At 37.6% G+C, this 16182-nt stretch overlaps 1 protein-coding gene across 4 annotated transcripts in view; it reads left to right on the top strand.

Annotated features, from left to right (window-relative positions):
* The window catches only part of NetA (Netrin-A), a 52442-nt gene extending 36260 nt beyond the window's left edge, over positions 1 to 16182 (top strand). Inside the window, exons 3-8 of one of the 4 annotated variants that reach the window (XM_065867811.2) lie at positions 8894 to 9043; positions 9105 to 9173; positions 9435 to 9591; positions 14468 to 14533; positions 14830 to 15199; positions 15534 to 16182. In XM_065867811.2, the coding sequence (XP_065723883.2) occupies positions 8894 to 9043; positions 9105 to 9173; positions 9435 to 9591; positions 14468 to 14533; positions 14830 to 15160 (773 nt within the window). In that variant the 3' untranslated portion in view covers positions 15161 to 15199; positions 15534 to 16182. The remainder of the gene's footprint in view (positions 1 to 8893; positions 9044 to 9104; positions 9174 to 9434; positions 9592 to 14467; positions 14534 to 14829; positions 15200 to 15533) is intronic. The other 3 variants (XM_065867810.2, XM_017069866.4, XM_017069865.4) reach the window with 3 other exon arrangements.

Here is a 16182-nt window from a genome sequence, read left to right as displayed (position 1 = left end):
TCATAATTAAAATCTGAACCCTCGCCCCCAAAAAAGTATACTCTACTTTTTGCCCCGCTGGCTTCGTTGACATCATTAAATTTGCATGTCACATCCATATAAGGGTAATAAAGGCAAGAAGAGAAAATAGCAAATCGAATTCAGGTTGTCCTGTAAATAATGTTTACAGAAATGACTACATATGATATAAACTTAGGGATTATTTATTTACACTTTAATTACTTCGTTAATGATTTTTTAATCAAGGATTAAATCTAATATGTTTTAGATTACATGAGCACTGCTATATAAAGTTTTTAGTATTTATTGTTTATATAAAAAAATCAATAAATTATATCTAGTATATTTTTAGTATATTATTACTAATTTCTTTCACCGATTGAAATTTTAACCTTCAATTTTGAATTTTAGTTCGACTAAATAAAAGTTAAAAATATATTTACTTAGAAATATGAGTTAAATAATAATCATTCTATTTTATATGTAATACCAGTCACATTTCAATATTTATGTTTATAAATTTAAAATCAATTTATTTCAAGGCTTGATGATTCAATATAATATTTTTGTACTCTTCATGAGTTCTTCTATATAAAGTGGCTAGCATTTCTTTGTATATTTATTTAGAGGTCATATAAAATAAGTTAGGTTCATGTAAATATATTTTTAAAGTGGGATCAAAACAAATATTGTACGTTTTCTGCCAAACTAAATCATTGTTAATAATATTTATACACAACATTTAAGTGTTAATCTTGAAGAGAGTTACAATTGACCACGGATCCTATCCCCTCAACGGATTCCCCTGTGTTGACAAGGCCGCCCTTTCATCATATCGTGTCATATCTGCCATCACCGTTTATCACCGCCCTGTAATTAGGGTGTACAACTGAATGCCTGGCAATTGTTTTCAACTGCCCGGAACTCATAGGCATATCCACTATGACAAAAGACTCTACGGATTGGCATGTGTCCATGGAAATGGGGAAACTCCACAGATTCTGGGGGAGTCGGTGGCCAGTGGGCGTGCCCTGGAATACAATTAACATTATCCGTAACTAAATACGTGAAATTAAAAGCCATGAAATCAGAAAGTCACGTGCGAAATGTTACAGCAATAACATGGATGGAAAACAGCAGGAGCGGCAATTAAAATAATGCCACACACACGTAGCCGGGAAAAGTTTCTTTATTGCCCAAAGTTCATGAAAATGCGGAAAAGGGGGCGGATGGATATGAAAATGAAAATGAAAATGGAAATGAGGTTGCAACTAAGGGCAAGAACATCACATTTGCGGGGGAGGAATCAGAAATTAGTAATCCAGAATCAGTCAAACATCATTAGAATTTCATAAAACGCGTCATTGCAACTGTGGCAAATCGCTTAAAGGTTAAAGGTCGCCCAGGCGAGGGTCGCTCGGCAACTTAATTGAAATTTCGGAATGCCAGCGCGAAATGCATTTATCATACGACACGCCAAGGTGGCTTCGAAAACTAAGCCGGAAAAATCTATTAAACAGTCCGTAGAGTCAGTCGGTGGGTGGTGGTGGTGGGTTCAAGTCCAACCAAAACTAAGTCCCGTGACAAATTTTCTGCTGGCAAAGCTATAAAACTTCGTGCCCAGAACACAGACATTTTCCAAACATTTTCGACAAAGCTAAACAAAAAACGGAGGTAGGAAAAAAAAATTGATGGAAAAAGATGAGTTTTATGAGGGAAAAGAGGAAGGGGCACGCCAGAACGAATCGGTTATGCTTTTGGTATTTTCAAAAACGCACTCAATTTGAGCAGATTTGATTGATTATCTTAAGCCAAGACGATAACTCTATGAATTCAGTGATAGATTGGGTTATTTTTGTGCTAAGTTTATAAGTACTTAAATTAATGGCATATCAATATTCATTAAAAAAAACTATACAATTGATTTACTTTAGTCTAGAACTGAGCTCTTTTGCCTTTCTTAGCTTAGCTTATGTGTATTTAAAATCTTCTATTATTTCGTACTAAAAACAATTATAGACACTTTAAGATTTGTTTAAAAGTATAATTTTTTTATGATCTTAAGTATCGAATTTTAACATTAATGCAACCATCCATTTCTCTCTTTATATTTTTTTTGGTTATACAAGTTTAAGAACTTGGTAAAGCTTAAATAATATTATTGTATATTAATATTCATATTGGTTTTTGATTTATACATTTTTTTAACTCACAAAAGACTTGTAAAAATAATAATACAACAAATTGTAATAAGTTATATTAAAATGTACCTGTTTACCTTACTTTGCTGACTGTGATTTTTCTAAGCTCCCATTTTCCCCAGTGTATACATGTGCTTACAGCACCGTTTAACCCACAAGGACCCCATGTGCCCATCCACGGACACTTCGGACATTTTGCCCAAGGGCGATAGAAACCGCCCAATTTGAATTATGACATTTTGCATGCGAGCTGACATTTAAAGCTGTGCAAATTGTTCGAGCGTCAAATTGGCGCTGCTATTTCGCCCCGCTTTTCCCCATCACCCCCCACTTTCCCAGTTGGAAAATCATTTTCCGAAACGGTGCACTTCAGCCAGGAGAGTTTGGCAACAATTCGGCTCGGCATTGCCTACTTTACGGCGCACCATTTGATTTTCAATAGGCCCATTCAGATCTGTTTACCCCACCCATACCGCTGCCCATACATTTCCCTATTTCCCGAGGCGCCTCAATCTTTAACGCACAATTTGAAAAGCGCGAAAAGTTTTTTTTCCCCCCATCCGTCTGTTGGTCTGAGACGATTTTCCCGGCCCTGGATTTTCCCCACTACCACCTGGCAGCCGGAAAACTTTGTACATGCAACAGAAAATTGTAGCAAGACGAGCAGAGGCTTTGGCTTTCCCTTCACATTTTGCTCATTTGAACGCCGAATGAAAGTTGAGCGAACTTTGCGCCAGTTGCAACCGCGATAAACTTTTTTCAGTCGGAAAAATGGGTGGAAAACGGGGGGAAAGTAACTTTTCCTGGAGTGTCGCGCGAAGCCTTTGATTTATTAATAAGACCCGAGAAAAGTTCCGCCCGCCGGCTGAAACTCAAGTGTGAAGTGCGATGGCAAAGGTGAATCGCCTTTTTGGACCGGTTCGAGGCTTTCGGGGTAAATCAAATGGCTCATTTAAATTCATGAGCAATTGGTAGATCATTCGAGTGAATCATTGGCGGCAGTCGCGAGTGTGTGCATTTAATTGAATGTGTAATCCCTACCTTAAGGGAGTTCTGTTTGAGAGTGTAGGGGTATGAATGATGTGCAGATTAGCCAAAGTAAGTAAAGTAAGCAGTCAGAAAGATATCAAAATAATTGAAAACCATTAAATATTAATAAATGTACTCATATATAATCCAGTACCTACACTATTTATAAAAAATGTAAATAGAAAAGATAAATAACTGCCTAATGAATTTCAAATTTCGTTCTAAATATATGAATTACATTTAATTTGAATATATTTAAATCGAGTTAGAAAAAAAGGTATCAAGGTACTAAAATCAAAGTTTAAAATGTTAGGTTTAAAATTTCTTTAAATGAATTAATAAAATAAATTAATTAATGGATAAAAAACATAGCGAAAAATATTTAAATTGAAAATGAAATCTTTGAGTTAACTACGTTTTGTTTCAACAGTGCACCTAATAAACTGTTCATAAATTGTACCTATTCGATTTTTCTATTTGTCAGTTTCATTACGCAGAAACTATTAAAATAATCGACTTAAGCTTTATTTTCTGTTTCCCTTATAATATTATAATATGAAATCTTTAAATTTTTTCAGTTTCGTTTTATTAGTGTACCTTATAAATTGTTCATAATATTGTACCTATTCGTAATTTTTATTTCTCAGACATTTCTGTTTCCCTTATGTACTATATCTATGAATTTATATCTTGAGTATCGCCTAATCAGAACCAACATTTTTTTAATTAATCTCTTTCGCATGGAAATCAACTTATAAATATAGGTACAGATAATAAAACCTATTATAAAAACTGCCTATAAATATAGGTACAGATAATAAAAACCCATTATAATGAAAATTGAATTTTCATCAGAATTAAATCTCGGACAGATCCGAATCAGCTGGTTTATTTTTCAGGTACCCAGTACTTGCACCAGTGGCTCTTCCTCGAATGCACAAGTAGAAGTACACTCATTATCCATAGATATTCCACCGATCTGTTCTGGTTAGTGTTACAGAGTGGATCCGCAGATCCCCGCCACTTGGTCAGGTGTAATCTCTCACTGCAAATCATCCGATGGCGGGGCAGACTTTGTCTGCGAAATCTTCTTCATAATTCCTCACTGCAAAAGGAGTCTGTTTGGTTTTCTTTGGAAAATTGCACGATTCTGTGGGCTTTTGTTTTTGCTAATAATAACAAATAGCAGCATCAACAATAGCCCCCTGACTAGTGGCAGCTGTGCTCTTTATGGCTAACAATTTTCCTTTTCATTTTCCCGTTTCGTTTTTCTTTTTTTGGTTTTTCTCGTTTCGTCGCTGTTGGACTAGAAATTTTCGGGTAATATTTTATGGCAATTGATGGCTGAAGGAAGAGACTTTTGCGGTGAATTTATGTAACGCACTTTCCTCCAGTGGTCAGTGGCGTTTCTTGGGTTTTTTTGAGGGGGGATATAGCAGGGGTTTGCTTGTGCAAAGTTGAAATAAACAATAACAAATTGCGCTTGATTTGCTTTATGATGTTTACACTAGGCCCAGTGCCTTGTTTTTGGGTGTTAGTACTTTTGGTTTGGGATCTTGAGATTGAGTGAGTGGGTGGTTTGCTTAATTAAATTTTTGTTTGCCCCGAAAAAGGAAGCGAGAGCCAAGAAAAATAATTCCAAGTGCTGGGGGCTTTTAAATCTACTACCTGGAAATCAATTTCAAGGGAACAAAGTTCTCAAAAAACAAAAAATATAGAAAACGGGATGGGGTTTAATCTAATTTTGTTCATGCCGTGCTGAAAATTAAGTAAAACAACACATTCGAAATATATTCATAGCCGGAAAATTGTCCAAATTAAATGGCAAAAGGTCGGAGGTCAAGGGGAATGGAGGGTGAAAACAACGCACTCGGTGTTTTTTTTTTTTTGCATCTACAAATACCAGTCATACTGCGAATGATTGATTTAAAAATATCCATGCCTGGCAGATGCCATAAAACATACCTGCAAATGTGAATAAACATGGATGGATATATGTGGGTATGAATATTCGGCACACACTCGTAGGCACATGAACATGCATATTTATTTCTGTGTACTCAACTGTTTAATAGGTCGTTCAATGAGGTAACTTTGAATCGCTGCGCAGCGAGAAATTCGTGTTAAATCAATGATCTAATGAGTGGATAATGGCCTTAAATCACCTTTTCCAACGCGGAGTAAATACTCCCGGGAAGTGTGAATCAATAATAATTCGATTAATAAATATTTCTGATTTAATGGCGCGCAGAAGGGAGTTAAAATATGCATCCGCAGTGGGGTTAAATATTGTTTCCCTGGCTAAAAATAAGACTTGCTGTTAAAGGAGTAGCAAAACTCACTGATTCACTTTCACTGGAAGCCCCTGACATTCACAAGTAGGTTATCAAATATCCACTCAGTCAGTCAGTCAGTTGTTCGAGTGATTCATTTTCGTATCCCTCTCATTAGTAGCTCATTTATTTCGGGAATCCCTGACCCGAATCGATCTGGGGATAAGCCAAAAGGAGTGACTGTCTGAAGCTCTTTGTCCAAATTTGGGTCGCACTACATCGTCCACAACTTCGAGTTAAATTCAAAGGAGATCTGTGGTGAAAGGGCTTCTTCGACTTCGGTTTCCCTGATTCATCCAGGGAACTCAATGCACTCAATAATTAAATAGAAATGCAAATGGCTCTGGGGAAATCCGCAGCCGAGGAGCATTCGCCAATGAAGCCACTCGAATGGTTGGCCATAATGAAAATTCATAATCTTTAGCTCGGCCAATGGACCACATTGGACTATATGTGGGGATATGGGATGAAAAACAGGGAAAAACGGATTCACAAATGGAAAGCGGGTTGGGGGGAAAAATCCGGGCGGAGCATATGGAATGCACCAAGGGATGCAGATGGGATCCGGATACGGGGATATATACGTATGAATATGAATGCCAATGCCAATGCCGTGCACTGATATGGATTTGGGTTGTGGATGTGTAATGAACTCGCTCACTTCGCGTTCCGCCATTCGCATTCCCGGCTTCGTTTTTTCCTGGCTTGCTTATTTTAACAATATCCAAAAGCCCAGAGTCCCAAGTCCCACATCCCCATATCCCATATTCCATATCCCGTATCCAGTATCCCATATCCCATATCCCATATCCCCAGGTCCTCAGACCATATCCCATCCAAATGGCCCACACTCTGCTCTTCGCAGATAGCGCAGCGCACACAACTCGCATATTGTTGTCATATTGTTGGCCCCAAACCCACCGTATGCCGCACACTGATACCAGGATTGTTGAAAAATGTGCACATTTGTTAGATTTTAAAATACCTGTTTGGGGACCTAAAATACCAAGCTCCTAAAAATACTTTAATGTATTCAAAAATCATTTCTGATTATATAAGATTTTTTATTGGGAATCTAAAATTCAAAACTTTTCAAAATATTTGAAAATATTCAAAAGGGATGTTATATTTTGTAAAAATATTTCTGTTAGGCCAGTTAAAATACAGAACTCATGAAAATATTTTAATACATTTTCGATTTTATAAAGGGACTTAGGGTTGGAAAACTAAATTAAAAAACTCCTAAGAATATTTGAAAATATTAAAGAATCATTTTCCATTTTATAAAGAAATTTTTACGAAACTCCTTAAAATATTTGAAAAAAGTATATATAGTTATTCTTTAAAAAAAGATTCCTGTTAGGGAAATTAAAGTACAGGACTCCTACACATTTTTCAAATATATTTAATCCAAAAGGATGTTGATTACAACACCTTTCTGCCCACTGTGCCATTTGGGGACTACGAAACGCCCTGCAGGCAACAACAATGGACACACGGAATTGTTGCTCATGTTGCTGTTGTTGCAAGTTATTATTGTCTGTTGCTGTTGTTGTTGCCGTTGTCGTTATTGTTGTTGTTATCATCCGGATGTGTCACTGTGTGCATATAAATCGCATTTAATTTATTGTAAATCGGATTAAATTACCAAATGTTGCACGAACGCACGAAACGAACACGGTATATGTACCTACATATATGGGGTATGAAGGTGGAAGCGAGAGGTGAGGAGAGTGGAAGTAGGACAGAAGGATGAGCCGTAGGCCTAGTTAACCCATTACTATCTATATAAAAGGAAGAATTTTCCAAGGCAATGGGCATCTTTTAGTGATAAACTGGCAATATAAACATCATATATTAAAAAAGCAGCCATAGATAGTTCGTTTTGGTTGATATTTTTCACAGTGCAGCCTAACAAGCGACTTATGAACCTCACTAATGGGTTAAATGTATCCAGAACTTGACATGCACCTTTGCCTACGCCGAACTCAACCCATCACACTCCCCATCCAAAGCCAGGCACAAGTTAAATCTTTAAATATGCAACAGCTTTTGGCCAAGAGCCGTGGCAAAGACCCATTAAATGTGGCCAAAAGCGGCTTATTAACTAAACAACCCACAGGGAGCTGGCCCAGCTGAGGCAACAACTGTGTTTGGCCCTTACAATAGTCTCAGACCGACACATATGACACAAATAATCCCCCGAAAATAAGGACAAAAGTCGTGAGATAAGGGATAACAAAGAATTAGTCTTCTCTAGCTTTTCCTCTTAAAACAGATGTGACACGTCAAAAATATATAAAGCTAGGGAATTTAAACACAGAAAAATAAATTATATTTTCGTCTTAAAAATATTCAGGATTTATATTTATTATATTATAAGAAATAGGAAAGTATTTAAGGTAGTAATATGGCTCATTAGGTAGTTATCTATTCCATGCAATAACAATTTCGAGATATTGTGATATTAGGCACTTTGAGATCTCTAAACTAGACTTTTCTGATATTAAGTGGTTGGAAGGAACAAATATATACCATAAACGTAATTATAATGATAAAAACCATAACTCCTTTTGTTGGTAACCCACCTTGTAATTTACTTATGTTTGAGCTTAAATGATCCATGCAAGATTGCCTCATTTTAATGATTCAACTTCTACCTCGCAATAATTTAATTTTTTTTAAAATGGAAATGCGGAAAACTGGCATTGTTCCAGTGCACACTGATTATATAAAGGAAAAGACTGGGAGGTGGGCGGAAAATAATGCTGGGCGGGCCCATTTGCACTCTCATTTGCAATTAACCGTGTGCGGACGGACAAGAAACGGACAAGCAACGGACACGGCGGACACGGACAGCTGTTAACTGGTGGCGTGCACTCAATTTGCCGGAATACACCCGTGCATACATATATATGAACAGAATACTTGGACCGTAATCGTATCTGTTAATGTACATTTCCACGGCTCATAAACGAATCTGCTTGAAACAAGGACGGTGGTAGTCGCTTGGGGGTCGAAAATCGCGGGATGCTGCTGAAATCAGAATCAGAATCAGAATCAGAACTTGAAAGACTTTAAGTAAAACTCAAGTGGACCAGATTGGCAATGCAATACCGATTGCAATTCCGATTCCGGCGGCGATTCGCGATTACCATTTTGTCTTTGAAGTGCCGGACCGTGTCCATTAAGCTCTCAGCACGCTCCCAGAGAAATTCAGCAGCATCTGCATCTTGTTTTTCAGCCCACCCCCCCCCCATTCATCTGATATTTCTGATCTAGATCTAGCCGAGCTAATGGTTCGTTCGTATCTCTGCTCGTTTTTTCCAGCCTGCGAGTGCCATCCGATCGGCTCATCTGGCAAGATCTGCAACAGCACCAGCGGTCAATGTCCCTGCAAGGACGGGGTCACCGGACTGACCTGCAACCGATGCGCCAGGGGCTACCAGCAGAGTCGCTCCCACATCGCCCCCTGTATAAGTAAGTAGTATAGGTAGATTGTTATAGATCCCCATATCACAAGGATATCCGTACTTCCCAGGATTTCGAATGATCTACAAAATAGATGTGGAACTATTAAGGAAACTTAGAAACTTACATCAACGATGTAGTTGAGTTTTAAAGATCTATACATATATTTTTTACCTATCTTATAAAATGTTTTGGAACACTATAAGAAATTTACTTTTTTTATAATTTTAAATAATAATAATGATCTAAATATTAAACTTACATTATTGGATTTAAATAATAATATTCTTACCCTATAGGAATAGATACATCTTAAAAATGTATTCAAGTATATTTTAGGGTTCTTTACTAGGAAATTATATTATTTACCCCTACTGACACAACTTTTTCCCAACTGTAGAGCAACCTCCGCGAATGATCAACATGCTGGACACCCAGAACACCGCTCCCGAGCCCGATGATGCCGAATCCTCGCCAGGAGTTGGCGTCGATCGCAATGGCGCCTCCGGAACGGCCGCCCAGTCCCAGTACTATCGCACCGAGGGCGGCAGGGGTAAGTAAGTGCCTCCTCTCATATCCATATCTATCTGTTGTGTTTTGTGTGCTAACCGACTATCCGGATCCCAGTCCGTCCCATCTTTCCCGTCCTACCATGTTCCCATCTTTTTGCGAGTGCCTATGCTAACTGGTTGTATTGTTTATCAGTGGTTACAGTGAAGTCTTGGTAAAGAGAACCTTGGATATAGAGAAGAAAGATATCGGGAGTATAGATCTAAAAGGTATTGTGTAAATAAAAAAATATATATTTATAGACCTGAGAACATAGGAATATCTGGGAAACTCCAGAATATGCATGTTAAACGAAATATTTTTATTTTGAGTAAGTCCTAAAAAAATTGATTGATTAAATTTAACTAGGAAAAGAAAAGAAGTGTTTTTAGGTGATCATTTGATTATAAATTACATATAGGTTATAAGAGATATTTGGGGTTATATCATGCAAAGCAACTTCAGAAATTGATTACTTATGATAGATGATAAGATCACCTCCTAGAAATCTATAAGTTCCGTAAGGTTCATGATATTCACGGTATTCACAGATTATTCATAGCTTTGGAAAAATGTTTAGCTTAGCTTTTTTTTGTTAGAATCTTATACCTCCGATTTTCCCATTAGCGAGGGCCCACTGTTTAAAGGCCGCGGCCAAGGAGGAGCTTGCTTTGCCGTGGCGCTTGCCTCGCCTTTGTAATCCTTTCAAATGGGTGAGAAAACACAAATCCGCTAAAGTGCAGTCGGTTGTCGGTCAGGAAAAGTGGAAGCGGAAAAACAAGGAGCGTAGAAAGGAGCAGGGATTTGGGGGGGGGGGGGGGGGTTTTGTGGAAGACAAGAACGGGGACAACGGCACTTAACAGACAACGCAAATGTTTGCACGCAACTTTTAGTTACAGTGGCGAAGGAAGTACAGTGGGGCCCCGGAGAGGAGGAACGGGTGGTGGAATGGGCGAAGTGCAACAAGCATACAAAATGCGCCACGCAGCATAAATCATACTAAGCCCAGTTCTAGCCCCCTCTCGCTCGCACACTCACTCCCTCTCCCTCTCGCAGCAAAACAAACTTTGCAATAGAATTCCAAGAAAGAAAAAACAACAGGACATCTTTGTACAGGGTAACGAATTTAAGATAACCCATACTCACTACTTTTATTTTGACATTTTGAAACCGTGAAAAAAATAATACAACTCATAGGAGAATATAAAATGTGTAAAAGTAGGTTAGATTGAGTTCAATCCCTCTTAGATGTTTTTACCAAATTCCATTTTTTCATTCAATATCTTATAAAAAAGAAATACCGAGAATTATAGGTAGAAGGAGATAGGACCTACATATATATGTAATATAGGTTAGGTTGTGAGTACTAAGATGTTCTTACCAATTTGTTTCTTTTTCCTTACTGAACCATGGCTATAAAACAAACTGATACATGATAGCTGTAGTTCTTATATTATAGGCAGTTTAGAATGTCAAACTTGGACCATAGACGTAATAAGCATAAAATAACCTCATAAAAATTTTTTTTGTAAATTTCCCGTGGAATTGAATATATAATCCGATGTCTAAAAATTACACTCCAAATTTTCAGTACAGTTTTTATAACACATCCAGATACCCATTCAAAATTCCCGCATACCCTTAATATTCACAACTAAAGGGTATTAAAAAAGCAGCAGCAACAGTGGCAACAACAACAATAAGGACCCCAAAGAAACATCACAGAAAGATAAAGGAGAAAGAAAAGCAGGGAATACGAGGGCCAGAAAGTGTAGAATGACAGCGAGCAGGCGAAACTTGGCAAAGCAAATGTATTAAAAAAGTTTTTTATTTAATTTCCCATGAATAAGCTGCAGCGGCGACGAGAAGAGCAGTCGCCTACTTTTCGGTCGCACTGTGTCCAGTGTCCACAGTAGATATACGTATAAGTAGAACTTCTGCCGACGCCGCTAATTGCTCCCAACTATTTGCTCAAGGCATTAGGCAAAGTCACTGCGGGATAACCCAAAGGTGGCTGCTTCCAAGGATCCAAGAATCCAAGGATACTAGGATCCAAGGACGAAAGGATGGGGATAAGGATGAGGATGAGCCGTTTATGCAGCTGCAAGTGGAAACAATGACAAATTGACTGAGCAAGTTAAGCAGCCACAGGAAATATAAGCGCCGAGTTAATCATAATAGAGTCCCATTGTCATTGCCAAGTGACCGAGTGAAAAGGGAGAAGGGAAGTCAGGAATCTGAAGAAGTTGCTGATTTTATTTGACATTTTTTATCAGGTCTTGCCAGCTTTTATTTGTTTAAAGTGATTTATTTATAGGTTTTTTCAAAATAAAACTTTAAAAATAAAGCTACAGAAGAGGTGTAAAATATTTTTAAAATATGAAACATATTTAAAAATATATATTAAAGCTAAGATTCGTTTTTAAAATGTTTTCCTACATTTTGGGAATCTTTTTCTTATTAAAATTACATAAAAAAATTAAAGCGAGGAAGGGAAACCAGGAATCCAATGCAGTTGAACTTTTATTAAACACTTTTCAATTTAAAAAAAAAATTGTTTAAAAAAATGTTGTTTTTTTCTAAAATGTAGCAATGTTTTATTCCGAATCAAAGCGAAATAGAAAAGAAGGGAATCCAATGCAGTTGGATTTTTTGACGTTTTTAAACGGCTTGGCAAGTTTAAATTATATTGTTTCAAAACCCATAAGAACCGCACTATAGATTAAAAAATCTTCAAAAACTAGTCAACTTTTTTCAATTTCAAAAATGAATGTCGTTTTAAATATGGTTTTCTAAAATTTTAGAATATTTTATTCAAAAGAACTGCATTAAAGGGGTAAGGAAACATATAATATTGGCATTCCACTTGGGCAACTTCCTTTTATTAACTCTATTGAATTTCGAATATTTTTTCGAACATGCTTTGTAGCCAAAGAATATTTTATTACCTCCATCCCGAGTAGAAGAGCAAGTTCTGCGAATCCATTAAAATTGCAGCCAGATATGAATAGCTGGCAGACAGACGGCTAGGATCAATTCCTGGCTGCAATTGTTGCATATCAAGTTGCCTCCGGCTGAAGCACCAAAAAACGCCACTCCATCCCGACCAAAAATGCAAATGCAGAATTTTGAGATGAGGAGGGCGCTTAAAGAGCTCCCCTCTTAAATTTATTTGTCAACGGCAAAGAAAAGCGCAAGTTGGAAAAGTTGCCGGTGGAAAGTTTTCTATTCCTTGTAACCAAGAACTGAGTTAGGCAAATGGACACACAGACACGGGCGTAAAAAGTTCGTCCTTTGCTATTCATTGGCACAACATGAGGGGGCGTGGCTGGCACCGCCCATTTAGCCACCCCCCTCCCCCCTTTTCCACCACTCAGCACGAACATGAATGTTAATTATGAATTTATAATTTGATAATCTTATTAAATTAATTTAAAATTCTGTCCAAGTTTGAGTTAATTTAAAGTTAGTTGCCCCCGCAGCGCAAAAGCCCCCAACTGTGTGTGTGTGTGTTTTGCCAGGGGTCGTGGGTCAATTTTAATGTTATGTTAATTTGATGACTGGCAAATTTTAGGAAGATTTATGTTTGCTCAAAATTTGCACAAATGGATATTAAAGTTGTATGAACTGTTTACCAAAGGTTTGAAATATTTTGGATTAACTTAAAGAAAGATGTATTATTTAATCCTGAGATAGAAGTAATAAATGCTATAAGTAATGCCTGGTTAACCTTCAGGTATTTTCCTCATCTTCAGATTTTTTCTCACTAGTTCTATGAGTTGCTGGCCCACTTAAACACCTATAGCATAGCCAAAATGGCCAAAAGAGGGATTCCCGAATAATGAGTCAGAAATTTCGAATCTCCCAGCTCTATTTTCGGTTATTTTCGTTCGTATTCGGGGCGTGGCTAATGATCTTTAAATGACGGCGATAAATATCGTTTGCTAGCTAAGTGCATCGGAGAAATGCACTTTAATCGGATGGGACCGAGCTCCATAAATAGCCCAGGGAAAGTGCCATTTTCACTTTCGATTTTGGATTTTATTTTACCTTTTGACCTTCCCTCTTATCCAGATCAATCGATTGATATATATATGATATATATAAATGTTTATGCCACGAACAGATCGAGAGTTTGTTTCAATTGTGTCACGTTTGCTTTGACATTGCGATCGACGGCGAAAAGAACAACAATGCAAATTGCAATGCCCAGCCAAAGGAAAAACAAAATATAAACTTCTTGGCTAATTTTAGTCGCCTCAAAAGGCGGCCCAAGGCACGAATTCGAAATACAGAGAGAGAAATACTATAACAATTCGAAAATACTATAATTTAAGACTCAAAATAAATAAAAATCATAAAATACCACGAAAAATCAACAAAAATTTAAAACGCGAATTCTTCAGTCGAAGTCGCAAGTGCAATATTAGGGCATTAAGGCCTGTAAAACATTTTTTTTCTGTGCACTGCGGGGCAGTCTTAATGTAAAATTGATCGAGCATCAGTGCTGTTGTTGCTGCCACTGTTTCTGTTTCAGATTCTGTTTCTGCTAATTGGCATTGGCCATAAAGACATAAATTTTGCAATTAAATTGTAAACACCAAAGTGGAATGCCCCAGCCGAAGGACAAATGGAAAAGGGCCAGTGTCGTAGGCATAGAGAGCGAACCCCATTCAAATCCTATCCCCAATTAACCTCTAACGCAATATCACTCCGATCCACTTGCCCATTAGCTCAGCTTCATGTCATCTGTGAAATGCGAAAGTGGTTGCTCGCTCTGTGTGGGACATTCCTTATTCCAAGGGAATGAGGACCTCACAGTGTGAACGGGGTATTATTTAACCCATTTGCTAATTGTAAACCTCAAAATTTTTGACTTTTCAGAATGCGGCAAATGCAGAGTCAGCACCAAAAGGCTAAACCTAAACAAGTTCTGCAAAAGAGACTACGGTGAGTTAAGAAAATTTAGATATATTTATATGTTCCTAGTTTATATTTAATTTTAAATTTAAATTTTACCCACAAGCATGCTTAAATGCTAAGTTAATATAATTTTTTAAGTATTATTGTGTTAAATATTAAATTAAAATATATAAAATAGGTATATTATATATTTTAATTTAATAAGGAGCACCATTTGGTTCTTTATTCTACTTCCTAGAATGGGTTGCCTTTTTTCTCAATTATTTTTTGAGTTCATCCTTGTAAATCAAAATCCCTACTGATATATTCCTCTCCCCCATTAGCAATAATGGCCAAAGTAATTGGTCGCGATACGAGCAGCGAGGCGGCCAGCAGGGAGTCTCAGCGACGCGCAATGGATCCCGACGTGGCGGACTACGAAATGGACCAAGATCAGCCGGGATCGCCGCGGTCGCCGATTACGACGGAGTACGAGTTCCACTATCCCAATCCAAACTCCAGTCCCAGCGACAGCGAAATGGAGCACTACGATCTGCAGATCCAGGCCGTCTTCAAGCGCAGCAGGCCAGGCGAAAGCAGCGGCGCGGGGAACGTCTACGGAATGCCGAGTACAACCCTAAAACGAGGTCCTATGACCTGGATCATACCGACTAAGGACCTGGAGTGCCGCTGCCCCAAGATCAGAGTAAACAGGTGAGCTTTGTGGGGTAGAAAAAAAGACTGTAAGATCACCAGAAGCACTTGACATGGATGATACCTACCCAATATTAAGAACAAGATATGAAAGTCATGGTAACTTTATTACAATCAAGATATCCACCTTTGAATATTTCAAAAACTATGGTAATATAATCCCTTTAGAGACATTTTCTTCTTAATAGGGTAAAGTTGGTAATTTAGATAGTTTTCTTGGGAGATGATTCCTTATCCAAGTTATAGGACAACCTATGTAAATGGTATCACGATATGTAGAGTTAGAAATACTTTTTATTATATCATTTTTTAATTCGAAATCCTTTTGTTACAGATCCTATTTGATCTTGGGTCGGGACTCGGAGGCGCCACCCGGTTACCTGGGCATTGGACCGCACTCCATAGTGATCGAATGGAAGGAGGACTGGTATCGGCGCATGAAGCGCTTCCAACGGAGGGCGCGCACCTGTGCGTAATCCTCATCCAGATGATTATAGTCCCACTCCCTGTGTGTAGTCCCAAGATTCTAGGTCCTAAGAAATGATTGAGAGCACAGAGCCGAACAGGAGAAAAACAATCAAATCGTGTCATTGTCGCTTAAACAGTTTTTTTTTTTTGTTTTTTTTCTTAAATGTCAATGTCAAATTAACCGATTTTGTAGCAGTTTAAAATCAAACTAGTGGTATTTTATTTATTTAACTTTAACTTCAATTGTTACAAATCAATCGGTTATTGATTAACTTCAATCAACACACACGAAAGTATCTATACATGTAATCTATGTAATCTATATATACGACTTGTATTATTCGCTAAATTAGGATTCCTGTCAGCCCAGTTTAAGCATTTGTGAACAATTTACGTACTAGGGCAGTCTCGAGAAAGCGAAACGAGCGCCAGTAAGCAATAATTTATTTGTAAGAAACACCTTGATGCATGCATGACTCGCAAAAAATCGTAATTAATAAATATTGTACAGAGCA

This window comes from Drosophila suzukii, chromosome X (genome assembly GCF_043229965.1).
Source record: "Drosophila suzukii chromosome X, CBGP_Dsuzu_IsoJpt1.0, whole genome shotgun sequence".
In the NCBI taxonomy this organism is placed as follows: domain Eukaryota; kingdom Metazoa; phylum Arthropoda; class Insecta; order Diptera; family Drosophilidae; genus Drosophila; species Drosophila suzukii.
The sequence above is the reverse complement of the archived record's forward strand: the minus strand, read 5'-3'. Positions and strand labels throughout refer to the sequence as shown.